The sequence below is a fragment of the Phaseolus vulgaris genome, chromosome 2 (assembly GCF_051622355.1).
Source record: "Phaseolus vulgaris cultivar YP4 chromosome 2, ASM5162235v1, whole genome shotgun sequence".
Classification (NCBI taxonomy): Eukaryota; Viridiplantae; Streptophyta; class Magnoliopsida; order Fabales; family Fabaceae; genus Phaseolus; species Phaseolus vulgaris.
Genome location: NC_143499.1, coordinates 35,039,399 through 35,055,517, shown reverse-complemented (window position 1 = coordinate 35,055,517; position 16,119 = coordinate 35,039,399). Strand labels below are relative to the sequence as shown.

The 16,119-nt window shown below is 33.4% G+C and overlaps 1 protein-coding gene across 3 annotated transcripts; it reads left to right on the top strand.

The window, feature by feature from the left end:
* The first annotated feature begins 6,122 nt into the window (after nucleotides 1–6,122).
* On the top strand, nucleotides 6,123–8,106 carry LOC137811645 (protein BASIC PENTACYSTEINE2). 3 transcript variants are annotated; one of them, XM_068613448.2, is made up of 2 exons: nucleotides 6,123–6,359; nucleotides 6,983–8,106. In XM_068613448.2, the coding sequence occupies exon 2, from the start codon at nucleotides 6,988–6,990 to the stop codon at nucleotides 7,825–7,827; it is 840 nt and encodes a 279-aa protein (XP_068469549.2). In that variant the 5' UTR covers nucleotides 6,123–6,359; nucleotides 6,983–6,987; the 3' UTR covers nucleotides 7,828–8,106. The 3 variants fall into 3 exon arrangements, with proteins under 3 accessions (XP_068469549.2, XP_068469550.2, XP_090154801.1); XM_068613449.2 differs by having other exon boundaries at nucleotides 6,346–6,722; XM_090298675.1 differs by lacking the exon at nucleotides 6,123–6,359 and adding an exon at nucleotides 6,517–6,764.
* The last annotated feature ends 8,013 nt before the right edge of the window (nucleotides 8,107–16,119 follow it).

Sequence of the window (16,119 nt, the reverse complement as noted above, 5' to 3'; positions counted from 1 at the left end):
TGCAAAATGGGGCTACCCTTGTTTTACATGTAAGGGCTCCAAATTTTCTTCATTTGAAGCTGCATTTTATCTTGTTTTAAAAGTCCCACATCCCTTGTATCTAGATAGGGAAGAGGGTCAAATCATTTATAAAAAAAGTCCCTTGCCTCTTGAAAAAATCACCTTTGAGTGAATGAGAATTTATTTATTTAAATGCTTTGTTTTCTTGTTCCTAAGGTCTTAAATAGGAGTAATATTCTCCTTTCCTCATTCAAGGATCCTTCCTTGAAGATAGGAACATGAGTTTCTTCATAGAAACTTGAAGTTTAACAATTTTCTTAAGTCTTCCGCTAGGCGCTTGAGGATGCTTCAAATCACTTAGTTAGCCATGAGTGACTAGTTGTACATAATACTTGGGATGCACCAAGAGTGGCTTAACTAAAGAATACTCAAGGGGTTAACCAATGTACTTTGCAACAGTAGTTTGCCTAGTTAAACTGGCTTGTTGGCCAAGAATGGAATATAGTCTATTGCAACAAATGAACGAGTATAAATGGTTGTGTATATTTTCTTTCTTCATTATCTTCCTTACATTATATGTTATTATGATCTTCTCTTAACCAAGAAGGAGAGTGAATGTGAAAATATGAACAAAAAATGTTTTAACAAAGTGTTCTTAAATGAAGTATTTAGATCTACACCTGTAGTGGTTGGTCAGATTCAAGAACTATTCACTTGTTAAAATAAACTAGTAAATATTTCAATTAAGTGGTTCAGTTGAATTGCAAAAGTTGTGTCTGTTGTGACCTCTTAGACAAAATGGTTATGTTTAAAATAAGTTTTCAAATATGTTTGTCTAATATGTTATAAAGTGCTAAGGTGCCTCTTCTATATTTCATCAAACGTAACTTGTTGAAAAAAGATTATGAAAACAAACTTCATTAAGTCAGTGTGTTTCAAAAAATCATCTTTGTTAAAATTTGCATCTGCGTAAGTACATTAGACAAAACACTTATCGTCTGATATTTTAACCAACAATTTCGTTTGAATACTTACAATGAGACTATGCTTGCAAAAAAGATTTTAGAAATTAATGAAATCACAATTCAACCCTTTCTTGTAATTTTTCTATTTTTAACATCTTATACTTATAATTGTTTCTAATTTTAGGTTCAAAATCATCTCAAATTCTTGATGATAGGTTTACTTTTATAACTAGTATGATTATTTCTTTCAATCATAATGAATTTGTTAAAGGCAAGCAAATTAAAAAATATATTTGTATTACCTCTAAAGTCATTAACATGTTATAAAAAAAAGTGAGTGGAGGGAATGTGGTGATTAAAATTGACATTAAATAAGCTTTTAATACTATTAGTTGGGACCTTTTAGTTCAGGTTTTTCAATAGTTTGGCTTCTATCAAACCTTTAATTCTTGGATTCTAGTTATTTTGAAGTTTGCTTACTTTCCTTGTAATAGATAAGTTGGACAGGGAGATCCACTTTCTTCACTTCTTTTTTTGTATTGCAAAAGAAGTTTTGAGGAAGGGAATATTTGATCTAATGGATTCTAAAAAAAAAGGCTTCATTGATAAGTGTCACAATTTAGTAATATTTCATACAAAAAGATAGACACTTATGGATTGTAATTGATAAAATAGTTATAATTGAACCTCTAGTTTAGGAATTTTAACCTTTTTACACATTTTTGGATTATAAGATGAATATGAACGATTTATTCCCAAATTTGTGTTAGTTTCAAGAATCTAAGGGAAAATGGAGGTAAAGGGCTAAAGGAGAATGAACAAGTGAAAGACAAAATGAAAAGAAAAAATTTGAACATTGAAAACTTGCCCAAACTCACCCAAGCAAGATCACTCTAGAGGAATTCGCATAAAACTCGCTTAAGCGAGATGTCACTTAGCCCAAGCCCAATTAGGTTAAATAGAAGGCATGGGGCATAACCTTAGTCATGATTGAGGGGAACCAAATAAAGGAAACCCTAAAGGAGGCAGTCATCAAGGAGAAATGCTCTGAATCTTCTTTTCTTGTTGTCCATGCTTGTAATAGCCACCTTGAGTGACTATTCTTTCCTTTGGGATTGTGAGTAATCTGTTTAAATTCTTATGTATTACGGTGAAATTTATCTATAATATTCAGTTCTTGATTGATGATTGGTATTATTATTTTATTAAGCTTGAAACTATTCATAATTTTGATCCTTAGATTTGACTAGAAAGTAGTTTTAAGCATCTAACCTAAATGATAATGCTTAACATATTTGAATGTTAGGAATAAATCTGAAATATTAATTTTTTTATAACATATGTTCGTAATAATTAGGAGTTTTTATAAATATGCGAGGAATCGATATTTAGTAGACTCTCTAAATAATTTTGTGCATCAATGTCAAACAAAATGGGGTGTTATATGTTTAAAACTACAAATGAGTGAAAAAGGATTAACCTCATTCCCAATTTTCTTAATTGAAATATTTTACTCATTTACTATGCTTTTATTTAATTTCAGGCAAACCATTGTCAATATCAAATCAAATCAAATTAGTGTACATAATCTTATATTTAGTGAATGCTACTATCAGGATTTTAAATAATTGTTCCTTGTGGGTTCAATATTCGTCCTTAGGGACAAATTATTACTTATTTTTTTTTATTGCGGAAGAAGTTGAGTAGGGGAATATTTGCTCTAATGGATTCTAAAATAATTGTTCCATATGGCTAATCTTAAAGGTTTTATGTTCCCTTCTCACGTGTTTATATGCAAATGGTATTTTTTTTTTGTCTTTTACATGGCCAATAGAAGCACACTTACCAATCTCATACAATTTCTTCATTCTTATGGTATGGCTTCTAGGTAATGGCTAAACCTTATTAAAATCATTTTTATAATATTAAAAATTATGCTTCTTCCAATAGAAGAATTAAGAGGTTGTTAAGTTGTAATATAGTTTTTATTCCTTTTATCTAGTTGGGTGTTTCCATTTTTCTTGGGCGTTCCTAGAACACGTTACCTTCAACTGCTTGTTGATACAATTCGTTTTAAATTGCCTTATTGGAAAGCTAAATTTCTTAGTATGATGGGTAAAATTTAAATGGTTAATTCTATCATTGCTAGTTCTCTTTCTTATAGTTTTTAGATCTATAAGTGGCCAACTAATATGCTTAAAGAAGTTGATAGAGGGATCAGGTACTTCAGTTGGATAAGGGATGTTAACAAGCAATGTTTGATTATTATTAAATGGAATCATCTATGTTTTAGTAAACTTGCAAGTGGCCTACAAGTTATGAATATACATGGCAACAAAAATTATTTTCTTAGACTTGCTTGGGATTTTTCTTATAGCCTTATAAGTTGGGCTATGTTGATGAGATCTAGATTCTTGAAGACCAAATATAATAATTTTGTTTTATACAAATCTTCTCCGGTCAGACCTAACATTAATGAGTGGTATGATACTATTTTGGATAGTACTCGTTGGATTTTGGCTAATGGTGAGAAAATTAAGTTTGGAATGATAATTGGTGTTATAATATCTATATCTCCCATTTTGCTAGGGTTTCTAGAGTGAGGAGGTATAAGCTATCTTCTAAAGTGGCACATGCTTGGAATGGTAACTCTTGGTCTCTATCTTCCTCGTTGAAAAATATTTTGGAGTTGGATAATCTTTGTAACTTGATTTTCACTGAGTACCTGATATACCTAATTAGTATTTGGATGACTATAGTACTTTGAGTCAAAAAGTGTTTAAGACTTTATTTCTCAATTGTCATAATTTCTCTAACTAGGAGGGTTGATTTGGGTGAATTTCATACCACTTGCTAAAACTATTCTTCTATGGAAGCTTTTACATAATAGAATTCCTTCATATAAGGATATTCAATTTAAAGGTATTTTGATTTACTTTATATGTTCTTTATGTAAGAAGCAAAATGACAACTCTTTACATATTTGTTTTGAGTGCAACCTTACTCTTAAAATATTGGCTTGGCTCTAACAAGCTTATCCAGGTATGACTTTCTCTTCTCCTAATGATATTTTGCAGTTTCAAAAAGTTCCAGGCAGTCCTCTTGTGAAGGATATTCATGTTACTACTATTACTTATATTCTTTGGTTGTTGTAGAGAATGAAAAACCATGCTAGGTTTAAAAAAGCATTAATGTGGATATGGATATGATGATACACACTATTCAATGATACATCAAATTATCAAGTAATTCTTCTAGAAAAAGGATGAATAATAATGTTGTTGACTTTTCTGTTTTTAAGTTTTTTGATACTCAAACAAGGCCTCGAAAAAAAACTAGATCTCTTCAAATCATTTAGAAAATGCATGATATGGGATAGGTTAAAATTGATACCGATGGGACTGTTAGAGGTAGCCTAGGTCATGATGTTTGTGGTGACATTTTTAAAGGAAGTCGTGGTGAATAAATTGATAGTTTCTCCTTTAATCTTGTTGTTCAAAAATCTTTTTACGTGGAGCTTATGGGTGTTATTTTTTTTCTATTAAGTTCTAATGGTCTTGTGGTTATAGGTGAGTGTAGTTAGAATGTGATTCCTTCTTAGTCTACTAAGTTTTTTCTCTCCTTGGTCTCTTCGTTGGACTATTAGAGATAGATGGAGGAAATGCATTAAAAGTTGTAATAATATGGAGTTTAAAATATCTTACATTTTATTGTGAAAGCAATCACTGTGCTAACAAACTTTCTAATTATGAGATTGATAATAGACTAAATCTTAAATGGAGGTATCAACTCCCTAATTACTATTTTGTTTAATTCTTTTTTCTTGAGGGAGTGTGTTTTGTATGTTTATGCGCATGAGTTTCATGTTCTACCTCCTATCATTAGAATAGAGTTTTTTCGCAATAGGTACCAATTCCCTAATTACTTTTTTGTTTAATTTTTTTTGTTGGAGTGTGCTTTGTATGTTTCTGAGCATGAATTTAATGATCTATCTCCTGTTTTTTAATGTTTTTTTTTGCAACAGGTATCAACTCCCTAATTACCTTATATTATTAGTTTAGAGTTTTTTCGCAATAGGTATCAACTCCCTAACATGATTTTGATTTGATCCCCATATTTTTATACCTGTTTTTCTTTTATATATGTAGTTTTTTATGTGATGACATATCATTTTGGAATTTGGAGTGTCAACCTAGTTAAAAAGTCAATGTTATGTCTTAAGAAGTGGACTTTAAACCTAACTCAACCTTATAAAATTGGTTTATAAGGTGAGGTTTGTACTCATTTATATACTATGAAATGTCCTTATATCTAGTCAAGGTGGGATCTCCAACACACCCCTCACGCCGAGACCTCCAACTCGTGTGTGAGACTATATTTATGGGTGATCTGATAGCGGCCCAATAAACTTTCGTTGTGATAGACTCTAAATGACTTTAATAGTATTTTAAGAAGATACTTTAAGTCTAACTCAACCTTGTGAAACAAACTTATAAGGTGAAGTTTGCATTCAATTATATATTATGAATGTCTTTATGTTTACTCGAGATGAGATTTCCAACACTATGCCTAACATGAATTTTAATAGAAAAATTTAAATAATGACATACTTTTTTAATTTTCTTAGCTAACTAACTTCTTTGGTAATCAAAATTTCAGAGACTAATTTGGTGAACATATTATTAAGAAAATAAATAATATTATTAAAAAAGAGAAACTAGTTACATTTTAGAGGCTAATTTTTCCTTTAATTTATGAGTTTATTTTTCTCTGATATGAGAATTTAGTGATATATATAACTAAAAACCAAAGTTGTTTTCCTTTCTTTCTTTTTATGCTATACTATAGCATTTGATGAGCAGCTCTTGCGATTTCTTCTTGTTGTCGAAAAAGGGATTATCTTGTAATAAAATGATGATGATTCATCCTTAAAAGGCATTGAGATTGACATGGATTGAGACAATGTGGCATGAACAAGGCAACTTCTAAACAAAGCCCAACATTTTTTTTCTCCCAATTTATGTTGTCCACATCGCCTTTCTCCCCAATTTTAAAAACCTCTTTCTCTATGCGTGCTTACCGCACCTCCCAAATCTCAAAAGTTATATACATAGGTATAAATGAATATTGGACTTTCAATTTCTGTTAATATTAATATTATTTTTCTTATTATTATTATTGTTTAGAAGGGGCGTGGCAAAGTATATTATATATGCCCATACATACCCTATTTTTTAGCACCCTTTCTCTCTCCCATTCCTAGCACTCTCTTCTCTCTCCTCTCTCCTCTCTCCTCTCTCTTCGCCTTTCTCTTTCTCTCTCTTTCAGATTTCTGTCTCTCTCATCTTTCTCTCTCCGGAAGGGCAAACCCTAAAGACCGTTTGCACCCACCAAGTAAGTTTTCTCTCTCCTATCTCCTCTTTCTCTCTCTTTCTCTCTTCCTTTCCGCTTTCTCTCTCTCCCTCTCTTTCCTTAAAAATTTGAATATGGGTCCTCCTTCTACCGTTGAGCTTCTGCCTCAATATAAATCATTTGTTGTGTGAGTTTGTTTGTCTTCGCCATTATTACAAGCCAGATCTATTCCCAAATTTTGGAACCCTAAAATGGGAATTGGGGATCTGCACGCTGCGCTCCTCTTTTGTGTGTCTTCTCTATGGTTTACGGAAAAATGTAGAAATAATAATAGCGCTCGGATCGTGGGGTTTTCGTTCTGCGGCGATTAGATCGAGCAAGTTCCGATTTTTTAACACGGAAGCGGTAAATCTGGATTTGTTTGGGCTGATTTGATTTTTGGGGCTGGTAATCTCGGATGTTTTTAGTTTTTGTTGAATTTGAGATATTGGGTTGCTGGTATTTTATTTTATCGTTTTTGAATTAAATTGCATGCGTTGGAGTGGTTGATTTGCTTTTAGTTCACGGTATGTTTCCTTGTTTGAGATTTTAATGATGGGCATTGAGAGAAGAAGCAAGAGGCATGTTTTGAAACTTTATGATCCTTTGTTTCCTGTTGTGTGTAGTTGTCATGGATGATGATGTGTTGAACATGCCCAATTGGGGTTATTATGAACCCTTCAGAGGGGGACATCTTGGTCTGCAGCTCATGCCTGGTATGACTGATCGAGACACAAAGCCATATTTGCCTGCTCGTGATCCAGCTCTGTTAATGGGTGCTAATGGAACTTTTCACCCTCGGGATTGCGTTGTTTCCGAAGCACCAATGCAGTTGAACTATGTCAGAGATAATTGGACAAGCCAAAGGGATAGGTATTTCAATATGCAGCAGCCCACAAATCCTAATTATGCTGTTCTTCCAGAAACATCAGTAGCTCCCAACTTGCAAATTATACAACCACCCGATACATCGAGAGATGAGAAAGTGGACAGAATTGAAGAGTTAGTTGTCAAAAAGGAAGGTGGTCAGTCGAAGAAGAGGCAGACCAAGGGAGCTCTAACGACTCCACAAGCTAAGAAACCTAGGAAGCCGAAGGATAATAGCAATGTTCCAGTTCAACGTGTGAAGCCCCCGAAGAAGACTATGGAGCTTGTAATTAATGGAATTGATATGGACATTTCTGGTCTACCCATTCCAGTTTGTTCGTGTACCGGGAGTCCTCAGCAGTGTTATCGTTGGGGTTGTGGAGGTTGGCAATCGGCCTGTTGCACCACAAATGTGTCGATATATCCTTTGCCAATGAGCATGAAAAGGCGTGGTGCTAGGATAGCTGGGAGGAAAATGAGCCAAGGTGCTTTTAAAAAGGTTTTAGAGAAACTTGCGGCTGAAGGTTATAATTTTGCTAACCCTATTGATCTGAAGACTCATTGGGCTAGACATGGCACCAACAAGTTTGTTACTATCAGGTAGATACTGCCGATGGCCTGAGACTCATGACAGTTGGTCTGTTTCACCTGTATATACACCTGTGTGGTCTTTCACACAGATGTTGAGTTATTTGTTATCCAAGAATTTTCTGTTGTGGTACTTCTACCTAAAATTTGGATATTCCAGTTCTTTTGTTCTTTTTCCCTCTTCAGCTTTTATGTGATAAGGGACAACCATCTTATATGGCATCAACATTTATGTAGATGAGTTATAACTAGATAGACTAGTTTTGGATAATTCTCATTCACCTTTTCATTTAAATTTGTCAAGATTTGACAATGCTTTTGAATTAACTTTTCTTATTGCTTTGGTTTATTGGTTTGTCAATTGCACATTGCCCTTGTTTCTTTGATTTAGCGCTTCAGTTTTTTTAGTTGTTTATGGTTCATTAACAATCCCATTTGTGGATGCTACATGAAATGTGCTGCATTAGGTGTGCATAATCTTTCAATTGAGTTTTAGTAGACCATGACAATCCCTCTTAAGAGTCTTTCAGGGTTTTAGAGGTTGCACAATTGGGGTTATGACCCCTACTTCTCTCCTATAATCACACCCTATATGATATCAGTGAGACCTGGGAATTAGACAAGAGTCACGTACTCTGAATATTCTAGAGGCATAGTGGGACTTAATTCAACGAAAGGGATGTTCCCCTAAATCCTTGAGTTATTTTTTTTACAGAAAAGCTGAAATTTTTTCATCAGTTCTTTTAATCCCCTCTAAGGCATTTAACACATTTGGAAGGAATTAATCATGTCTGAGATATCTTGGGATTCTGTAGTCCAGCACTTTTTTCCCTATGCCCTCTAATTGTAGAGTACTGAATCAATGAATTGGAATAAATGATGACAAGAGTCATGATTAGATACTAGAGATGATCTTTACTTTGAATAGAAGGCCAATCGTCTCTTACTTTAGTTAGCCCTTGTAAAGTAGACAGTAGCATTTAATCAGTTATTACCGAATCAAAATTATGATAGGTTGCCATGCTTGTTGTTATGAATAGGTTGCATTCATTTAGATATAGTCAGAGCCTGATGCCAATAGTTAGCCATGTTAACCAAAAGTACAGATTCATTCTGTAAATAGGTAAATTATTTAACCTGTTTTGGCTCAAATTCATCTATGTTGGCAAAATAATATTTTTTTGGGGCTTCAATGGTTTTCCAGGAGGAAAAATTACTTGACCCAAAAAAATAAAACTAGTCGTAAGAAGATTGTGATACTCTAATTGTAGGATAATTCCTGTTTTTGAGATAGTAGTAGGATAATAGTCATTTAAAAAGACATTTATTAAATTTTAATTAAGCAAACAATTATTTGAAACATTGTGAATGATAGTGAAATAAGCTGTAAAGGAGATTAGAAAACTATTTACAAGTAATTCTATATTCTTTGCAAGTTTATTTTTCGAAATTATATTGCAAGTTTTTTTACCAAATTCAGATCAATCATCTTCAACATTGTTTGATTTCAATGATGTTTTATATTTTCACCCTTACTTTCCCTCTCTTTTTAATGTTCAGATTAAGGTTTCAAGCAACTGTGTTTTCATTTGGTGGTTAGACTTGCTTTTATCCCTTTAAAGCGTTTACACGTGTTTGTTCGTTCGGTGTTACCTCGAGAGGTCGTCCGTTTTCACGAAAAGAAATTTGTGATTCGACCCGCGATTTTAAAATAAGCAAAGCTCTGTGGTTGTGTTTTATTCATAGATTCTTTTATGATTTTGTATGCGGTGCTCCCATTTTTTTGTCCTATATATCAATCATAAAAAAGTTTCTTTAAAAAGATAAATATGTAATATAGTGTTACTTATACTTAAGGTCCATTTGCAAGAAAAGTCACATGAAAAATAGGACAAATACCAATGCCAGTGAAAATTATTATGCTAGAAGAGGCTTTCTTCAGAAATAAAAAGAAGATGCATAGCATTTGTCTCATTAGAAAAAAAAAGTGTACCCATTTAAACTACGTGATTATGATTTAAAAAAGAAGAAATTAAGTATATATCTCATTGACTTTTTATGCAAAACTACATAACTAACTTTGAAACTCGCATATAATTCTTAAGCATGGCTTTATTTTGTTCAGTTCTTCCACCCATCAACATGATGGTTTAAGGAGAAATAGTATATATCCTTTAAATATATCATTTTGGGTCTAATTTAAATATATTTATATAAAAAACCTATGGACAAATTTCTTATTTAAGAGCACATTTGAGAGTTGGATTTTGAAAAAAGCGAGGGGAGGATCAAATTACGTAAATATTTACCAAATTTGAAATATAAATCTTTTGTTATTTTTTATAACTATAACTATAACTATATTTTTTATATATATATTTTAACTTTGATACAAAATATTTGTCATCCTTTTTCCTTTCTCTCTTAAATCGAATTCTTATATTGTAAAAAATTAATAATATGTTTTCGGGAATAATTAAAACACATTAATATTATGGTATAAAAAAATTACTTTATTTTTATTAGAGATAACAATGTGTGGCGGACTGTACGAGCTGGTTTGCGATCCACTAATAAAAATCGTGGGACGAGTTGTCTATTTTAACTTGTTGATCTATTTAGACTCGTCCCGCATAATTTGCAGTTCATGTGGGTCAAGTGTGAGACGGGACGGGCTGACCCACATAATCCACATACTTTAAAATCTAGATTTTTTTTTCTACACCCCCATAATGTCTTCTTGTAGCCTCCTCATATTCTCAATTTTTTTGAAATTATCCATTCTAAATTCTACAATCTTAAATATAAATTTGTATTCAAGATTGTGCAATCTGAAATATTGTACAATTCGAAACATAAATTTTAACTTTATAATTCTATAACTCGGGAAGTCCATAAATTTCACATTCTGGAGTTAAAGAAAAAACATCCAATGAAGTATAAGGTGCAAGAAGAAAGACATGGAGGTGCATGAAGAAACTCCTATCAATCTCTAATTTATAATAACTTCACGAAATTTGAAAATGATTTTTTAATATTTCATAGTGTTTTTCTTAAATGTATAAATTTAGGTTTCAATATTCATCTAGTGCAGTAGTCAAACTTTAGTCTTTTTTATAATAAAATTTAAATATAATATTATATATATATATTATTTTATATTATTTTTCAAATTAGAATATTGATCATGTGTCTACGTGTATTATCTTAAAAAAGTGTATATATTTAATGAAATATTTTATTAGTACGATTAAAATTTAAATTTCATTAAAAAATTTATTAGTACATCATAATAATTTTTTTACCCATATCTTATTATACATGTGTCATGAAAATAATATTAAAGGACAAAAATTAATTTTGTGTTATAATACAAGGACAAAAAAAATATTTAACCCAAAAATTTATTATATAAATTATTTGAATAATTGCATAGGATTGCGGGCAAGCATATACACGTATACTTGCATGCTTAAAATAATTCAAAATTGCATTCCATTCTAAGCACATACAATTTCTTACACACTATTTTTTTTTCTAGTTAATGTCATTGATCAAATGTTTTATGAAATTGATAATATGGTACTTCCAAATGTTTTCCTCCTTATTCATAGAAATATATACAACTCACCTAGATTTAGACGACTACTTACCATTCTTTATCCATGCTTATTATTATTATTATTATTATTATTATTATTATTATTATTATTATTACCTTAAGATATTCTCTTTAAATTGAAGAGGATAGAAGTTCAATTTTTTGTTGAATTTTTGGTACTGTTGGTTTATTGTACCTTCAAAAATACATTGATTTTAATATTTTAAATATATTAAAAATTTATTTAATATATCAAAATTGATATATTTTGAAAGTAAAGTAATGGATAACACCAAAAACAATTTAGAAAATCTAAACTCTTATCCTCTTACTTTACGTTGTATTATTTTCTATTTAAAACTTAAATTTCTGTTGGACATTCTTTTTCTTTTGAGCCAGCCCTCTAATTTGGAAGCTCTAATAATTGTAGTCTTTACACCTTTGCTCCCACTTTCTAATATTTTCCGTCAGAGACGTTTAGAGGACTGTTCAAAACACGTTACTACTCTTGCGTGTTGGCGTGGTTTTTTCTCCAACAATTTATGATGCTACGTGTCCTTCGTTTCATTTTTCTTACCTTTAATGCATCTTTTTGTTATGTTTAGGGTGGTTATGAATTTGATTTTTCAAAATTCAATCTAGCTTATAAAATAATTGAATTTAAGATTTATATCCATTTTAATTAGATTATATTTATTTGGAATTTTTTTAATTTATTTAAAATAGATTAAATTTAGATTAAATTTATTTTATCAATTAGATTAAATTTATTTTGTCAACTAAAATAAATTCATCTTAATTTTGGTCCTGGCTGACTAACCTTGACATGGGCCGACTTTGCTCAAATTGTCACGGATCGACTCAGATCGACATGACCCTGGGTCAACTCGGTTCAACATGGACTTGGGTTAACTTTGATCGACACCATCACAAGCCCGCTCGACTCAACAACTTCCAGGGCCGACTCAGCTCGACATCATCCTGGGTCGACTCGGTCAGGTCAACTCAGTTGGACATCGGCCCAAAATATGTTTGGACTGACTTGGCTCGACATTGGCTCGAATGGGCTTGGACCGACTCAGCTCGACATCGACCTGAGTCGACTCGGCTCGACATCGACCTGAGTCGACTCGGCTCGACATCGACCTGAGTCGACTCGGCTCGACATCGACCTGAGTCGACTCGGCTCGACATCGACCTGAGTCGACTCGGCTCGACATCGACCTGAGTCGACTCGGCTCGACATCGACCTGAGTCGACTCGGCTCGACATCGACCTGAGTCGACTCGGCTCGACATCGACCTGAGTCGACTCGGCTCGACATCGACCTGAGTCGACTCGGCTCGACATCGACCTGAGTCGACTCGGTTCGACATCGGCCCAGGCCAACTCGAATCGACATTGGTCAAGTCTGACTCAGCCCGACATCAGCTTGAATGGGCCCGTGCCAAACTCGGCTCGACATCTCGATTCAACATCAACCCAGGTCTTCTTGGTACGACATCGGCTCGACAGCGGCCCGAAATGGGTCCGTGCCGAATCGACTTGACAGCGACCTGAAATGGGTCTGGGCCAACTCGGTTCGACATCGGCCCGAGCCAACTCGGCTCAACAACCACCCGAAATGGGCCTGGGCTGACTCGGCTCGACATTTGCTCGGGTCGACTCTCATCGACATGAGCTCAACCGACTCGACATTGGCACAAGCCGACTCAGATCATATGGTCTCAAGCCGACTTGGATCGACATGGGCTCGGGCCAACTTAGCTGAACATGGGTCTGGATTGACTCGACTCAACCTGGGTTCGGGCCAAGTCAAAATCCAACCCAAAATCTAATTTGGATAATCCAAAAATGTATCCAATCTATAATCCATACCCAATTAAATGGATTGGACTTAAAATCCAAAAAGATAGATTTGGATTTGAGATAAATCCATTTAAATGGATTAAAAGTAATATGGATTTGGATAACTATGGATTGATTTGGCAATTTGGATTTTTTGCCCACCCTTAATTATGTGGGTTCTGATACAACTTCTGCGATAACACAACCTTGAGATATCCTTTTTCACCCCATGATTTTCTCTTCGGCACCCATAATTTTAAAAATCCTAAGTTTGTCATTATGGTATTGAATGAGAATAAATGGGGTTTGGTGCGATTAATGGAGGATCATCTAGAAGGACACATATTGGGTCTTTAACTAGGGTCATGACTAGAAGAATGGAAGAAGGAGTTCAAAAAACTCTATTTTTTATGGAGAATTAATTTTTAACTTTTTCTTCCAAATTTCCTAGTCTTATAAATTTGTACAAAGTAGTATAGGCTTTATTTTGAGCTTGTATTTCAGCCATTATCTCGAGCCATGTTTTAGGCCAATTTTGCCAATTAGAGTAGGGTGCAAATAGAAAAAGAAAGAGTCTTGCTAGAGTTACAATTGGGTCTCCTTGAACCTAATGCAACTCTAGACCATCTGAAGAGTTTTTTTAGGGTTAAAGCTTGCACCTTGTTTGCCCATAGCACTATAAATACAAATGTTAGCCCCCTTGTAAATCAGATTTGAATTGATAAAGAAATGCTACCCAAGTTGTTAGCTCCTTTGTCTTCAAATTCTCACTCTCAAGTTTGTACTTCTATTAGTGTTTTGCTTGAATCTTCTTAGGAGTTGGTCTAACCTCTCTTAAGCTTCATTATCATTCTCCATACACCAATACTTAATAGTTTCTTTCACCATTTTAGCCATCCAATCCCACCCAATTCCACGCCCCAAAATACAAAACAAAAGACTCGTAGCAATGCAAGTTTAGTATTGCATGAGGGATTTTGCTATTTTGTTATTATACTCTTTTACGGGATATATGAGTTTTAGTAAAAATAATGTTTGGTGGGTTTATTATTGAAATAAAAATGACTATTTTCATTACAAAGTAAACTTTTTATGATTGTTAGTTTACATCCAATTATGTATATTGGATAAGTGTACTCCCGTATTTGGTATATATGGTATCATCTTTTATTTTACATGCTTAGTCACAATAAATGTTGACTCAATTGCACGTTTATGAAAAAATGTGTAATTCAAATTGAAGATTAGTTGTCACATATCGATTGCATACATTTTGTGGTGTACTTATTATTACTTGAAGGCTATGTTATGATCATAATTTTGTATTAGTTAAATGCGAGTATTTTCACAACTACTAACAGTTATACATAATTACATTAGCTTTGCATATGATTAACTTTAATGTATATTAGTTGGATTGTGTTATCTGTTTTATTTTGATAGCATACATTTGTACACCATGGTTAATTAAGTTAACAAACTATACACAATCACATAAAGTAACATAAACATGGTCACATTTATTAAAATAAGTACATAAAAAGTTTGGAGAAAGGTAGACATACTAAACATAACTAAATAAGGATAGTAAATTAGTTACTTTGTCCATATCGTTCTTCATGAACAACATGTGATCATTTAGCATAAGTTGTTCCTTCTTCCGTCACTCCATTAGGTAGTTGAAGTGTAGTCTGAATCCCCTTCCATGTAGGAGTTCCTTCAAATATATGTCGACAGTTAATCATCCTCTAAAGTGTCTGAGCGATCCTTCTAAGTATATCATACATTCATTCAAACCACATTTGTTAGTGAATATAATAAAATGAACCTTAAATATTCAATAATAACTTATCAAACAAGCATGCTCCTGCTATGGCGTCAGTGGCGGATCTTCATCAATCAAGCTTCTTTCATTGTATGAAGTATGTAAGGATGTGACACATACCAATACAACTCCATGCAACCTTCCAGACATGCATATGTATGTGTGATATTTGTTAAACCCATGACCATGTGGTTGACAAAGTGGAGCCACCTGTCATTTATAGCGGATGTGGTACCACCTTTAAAGGAATGGAGGAATGGTCTGATCATACCCATATTGCCTCAAGAAACATTTTAAATGATGAAGATGTCTATAAGTACCTGGTCAATTGTACAAAAATTTACTTGACCAACTTGTTGTGATGTTGGTCTTCATAAGACCTCCAAATTACCCCAACATGGGTTAAACTATCAAGTTGCACCTACTGTGCATCTCATAAGATGTAGTAAACAGGCCCTTGCAAAGCAGTTCCATCTATGATGGATAGAAGACTCCTCGTACACCTCACGGAGCCAACTCAGTCCTCACGTGTGCACCACAACATTGTCTTATCTTTATTGATGCATCACCCATGTCCATTCCTAGTAGCTTAACCAACATAGTTGTAGTTATCATCACATCCAACGTGACATATGTGTAGAATTGTCCTATAATAGGGATATGAAGTAGTGTCGAGACATCGTTGATGGTTGTCACCATCTCACCAATAGAAAGATGGAAATTATTGGTGTCTCGATGCCGCCACTTCATGAAGGCAGACATCAACTCCTTGTCAATGCGTCTAACTGATGTTGCATAGCTACAATAACAAAGAATTAAACACCACTACCTTTATCTATAGATGTGAGATCCTAAGTTTATTTAACTTCCTACTTTGGGAGACTAACTTCAATTTCCCTCAATCCTAATAACAAAACATAAGGGTGTTTGTTAATATAAAGAATGCCATGTCACTAACATGATATTAAATTAACTTTTCATTAGCTCGCTCGATGGATCCTAATCTCTTATTGTATCCCTCCATGGAGTATATT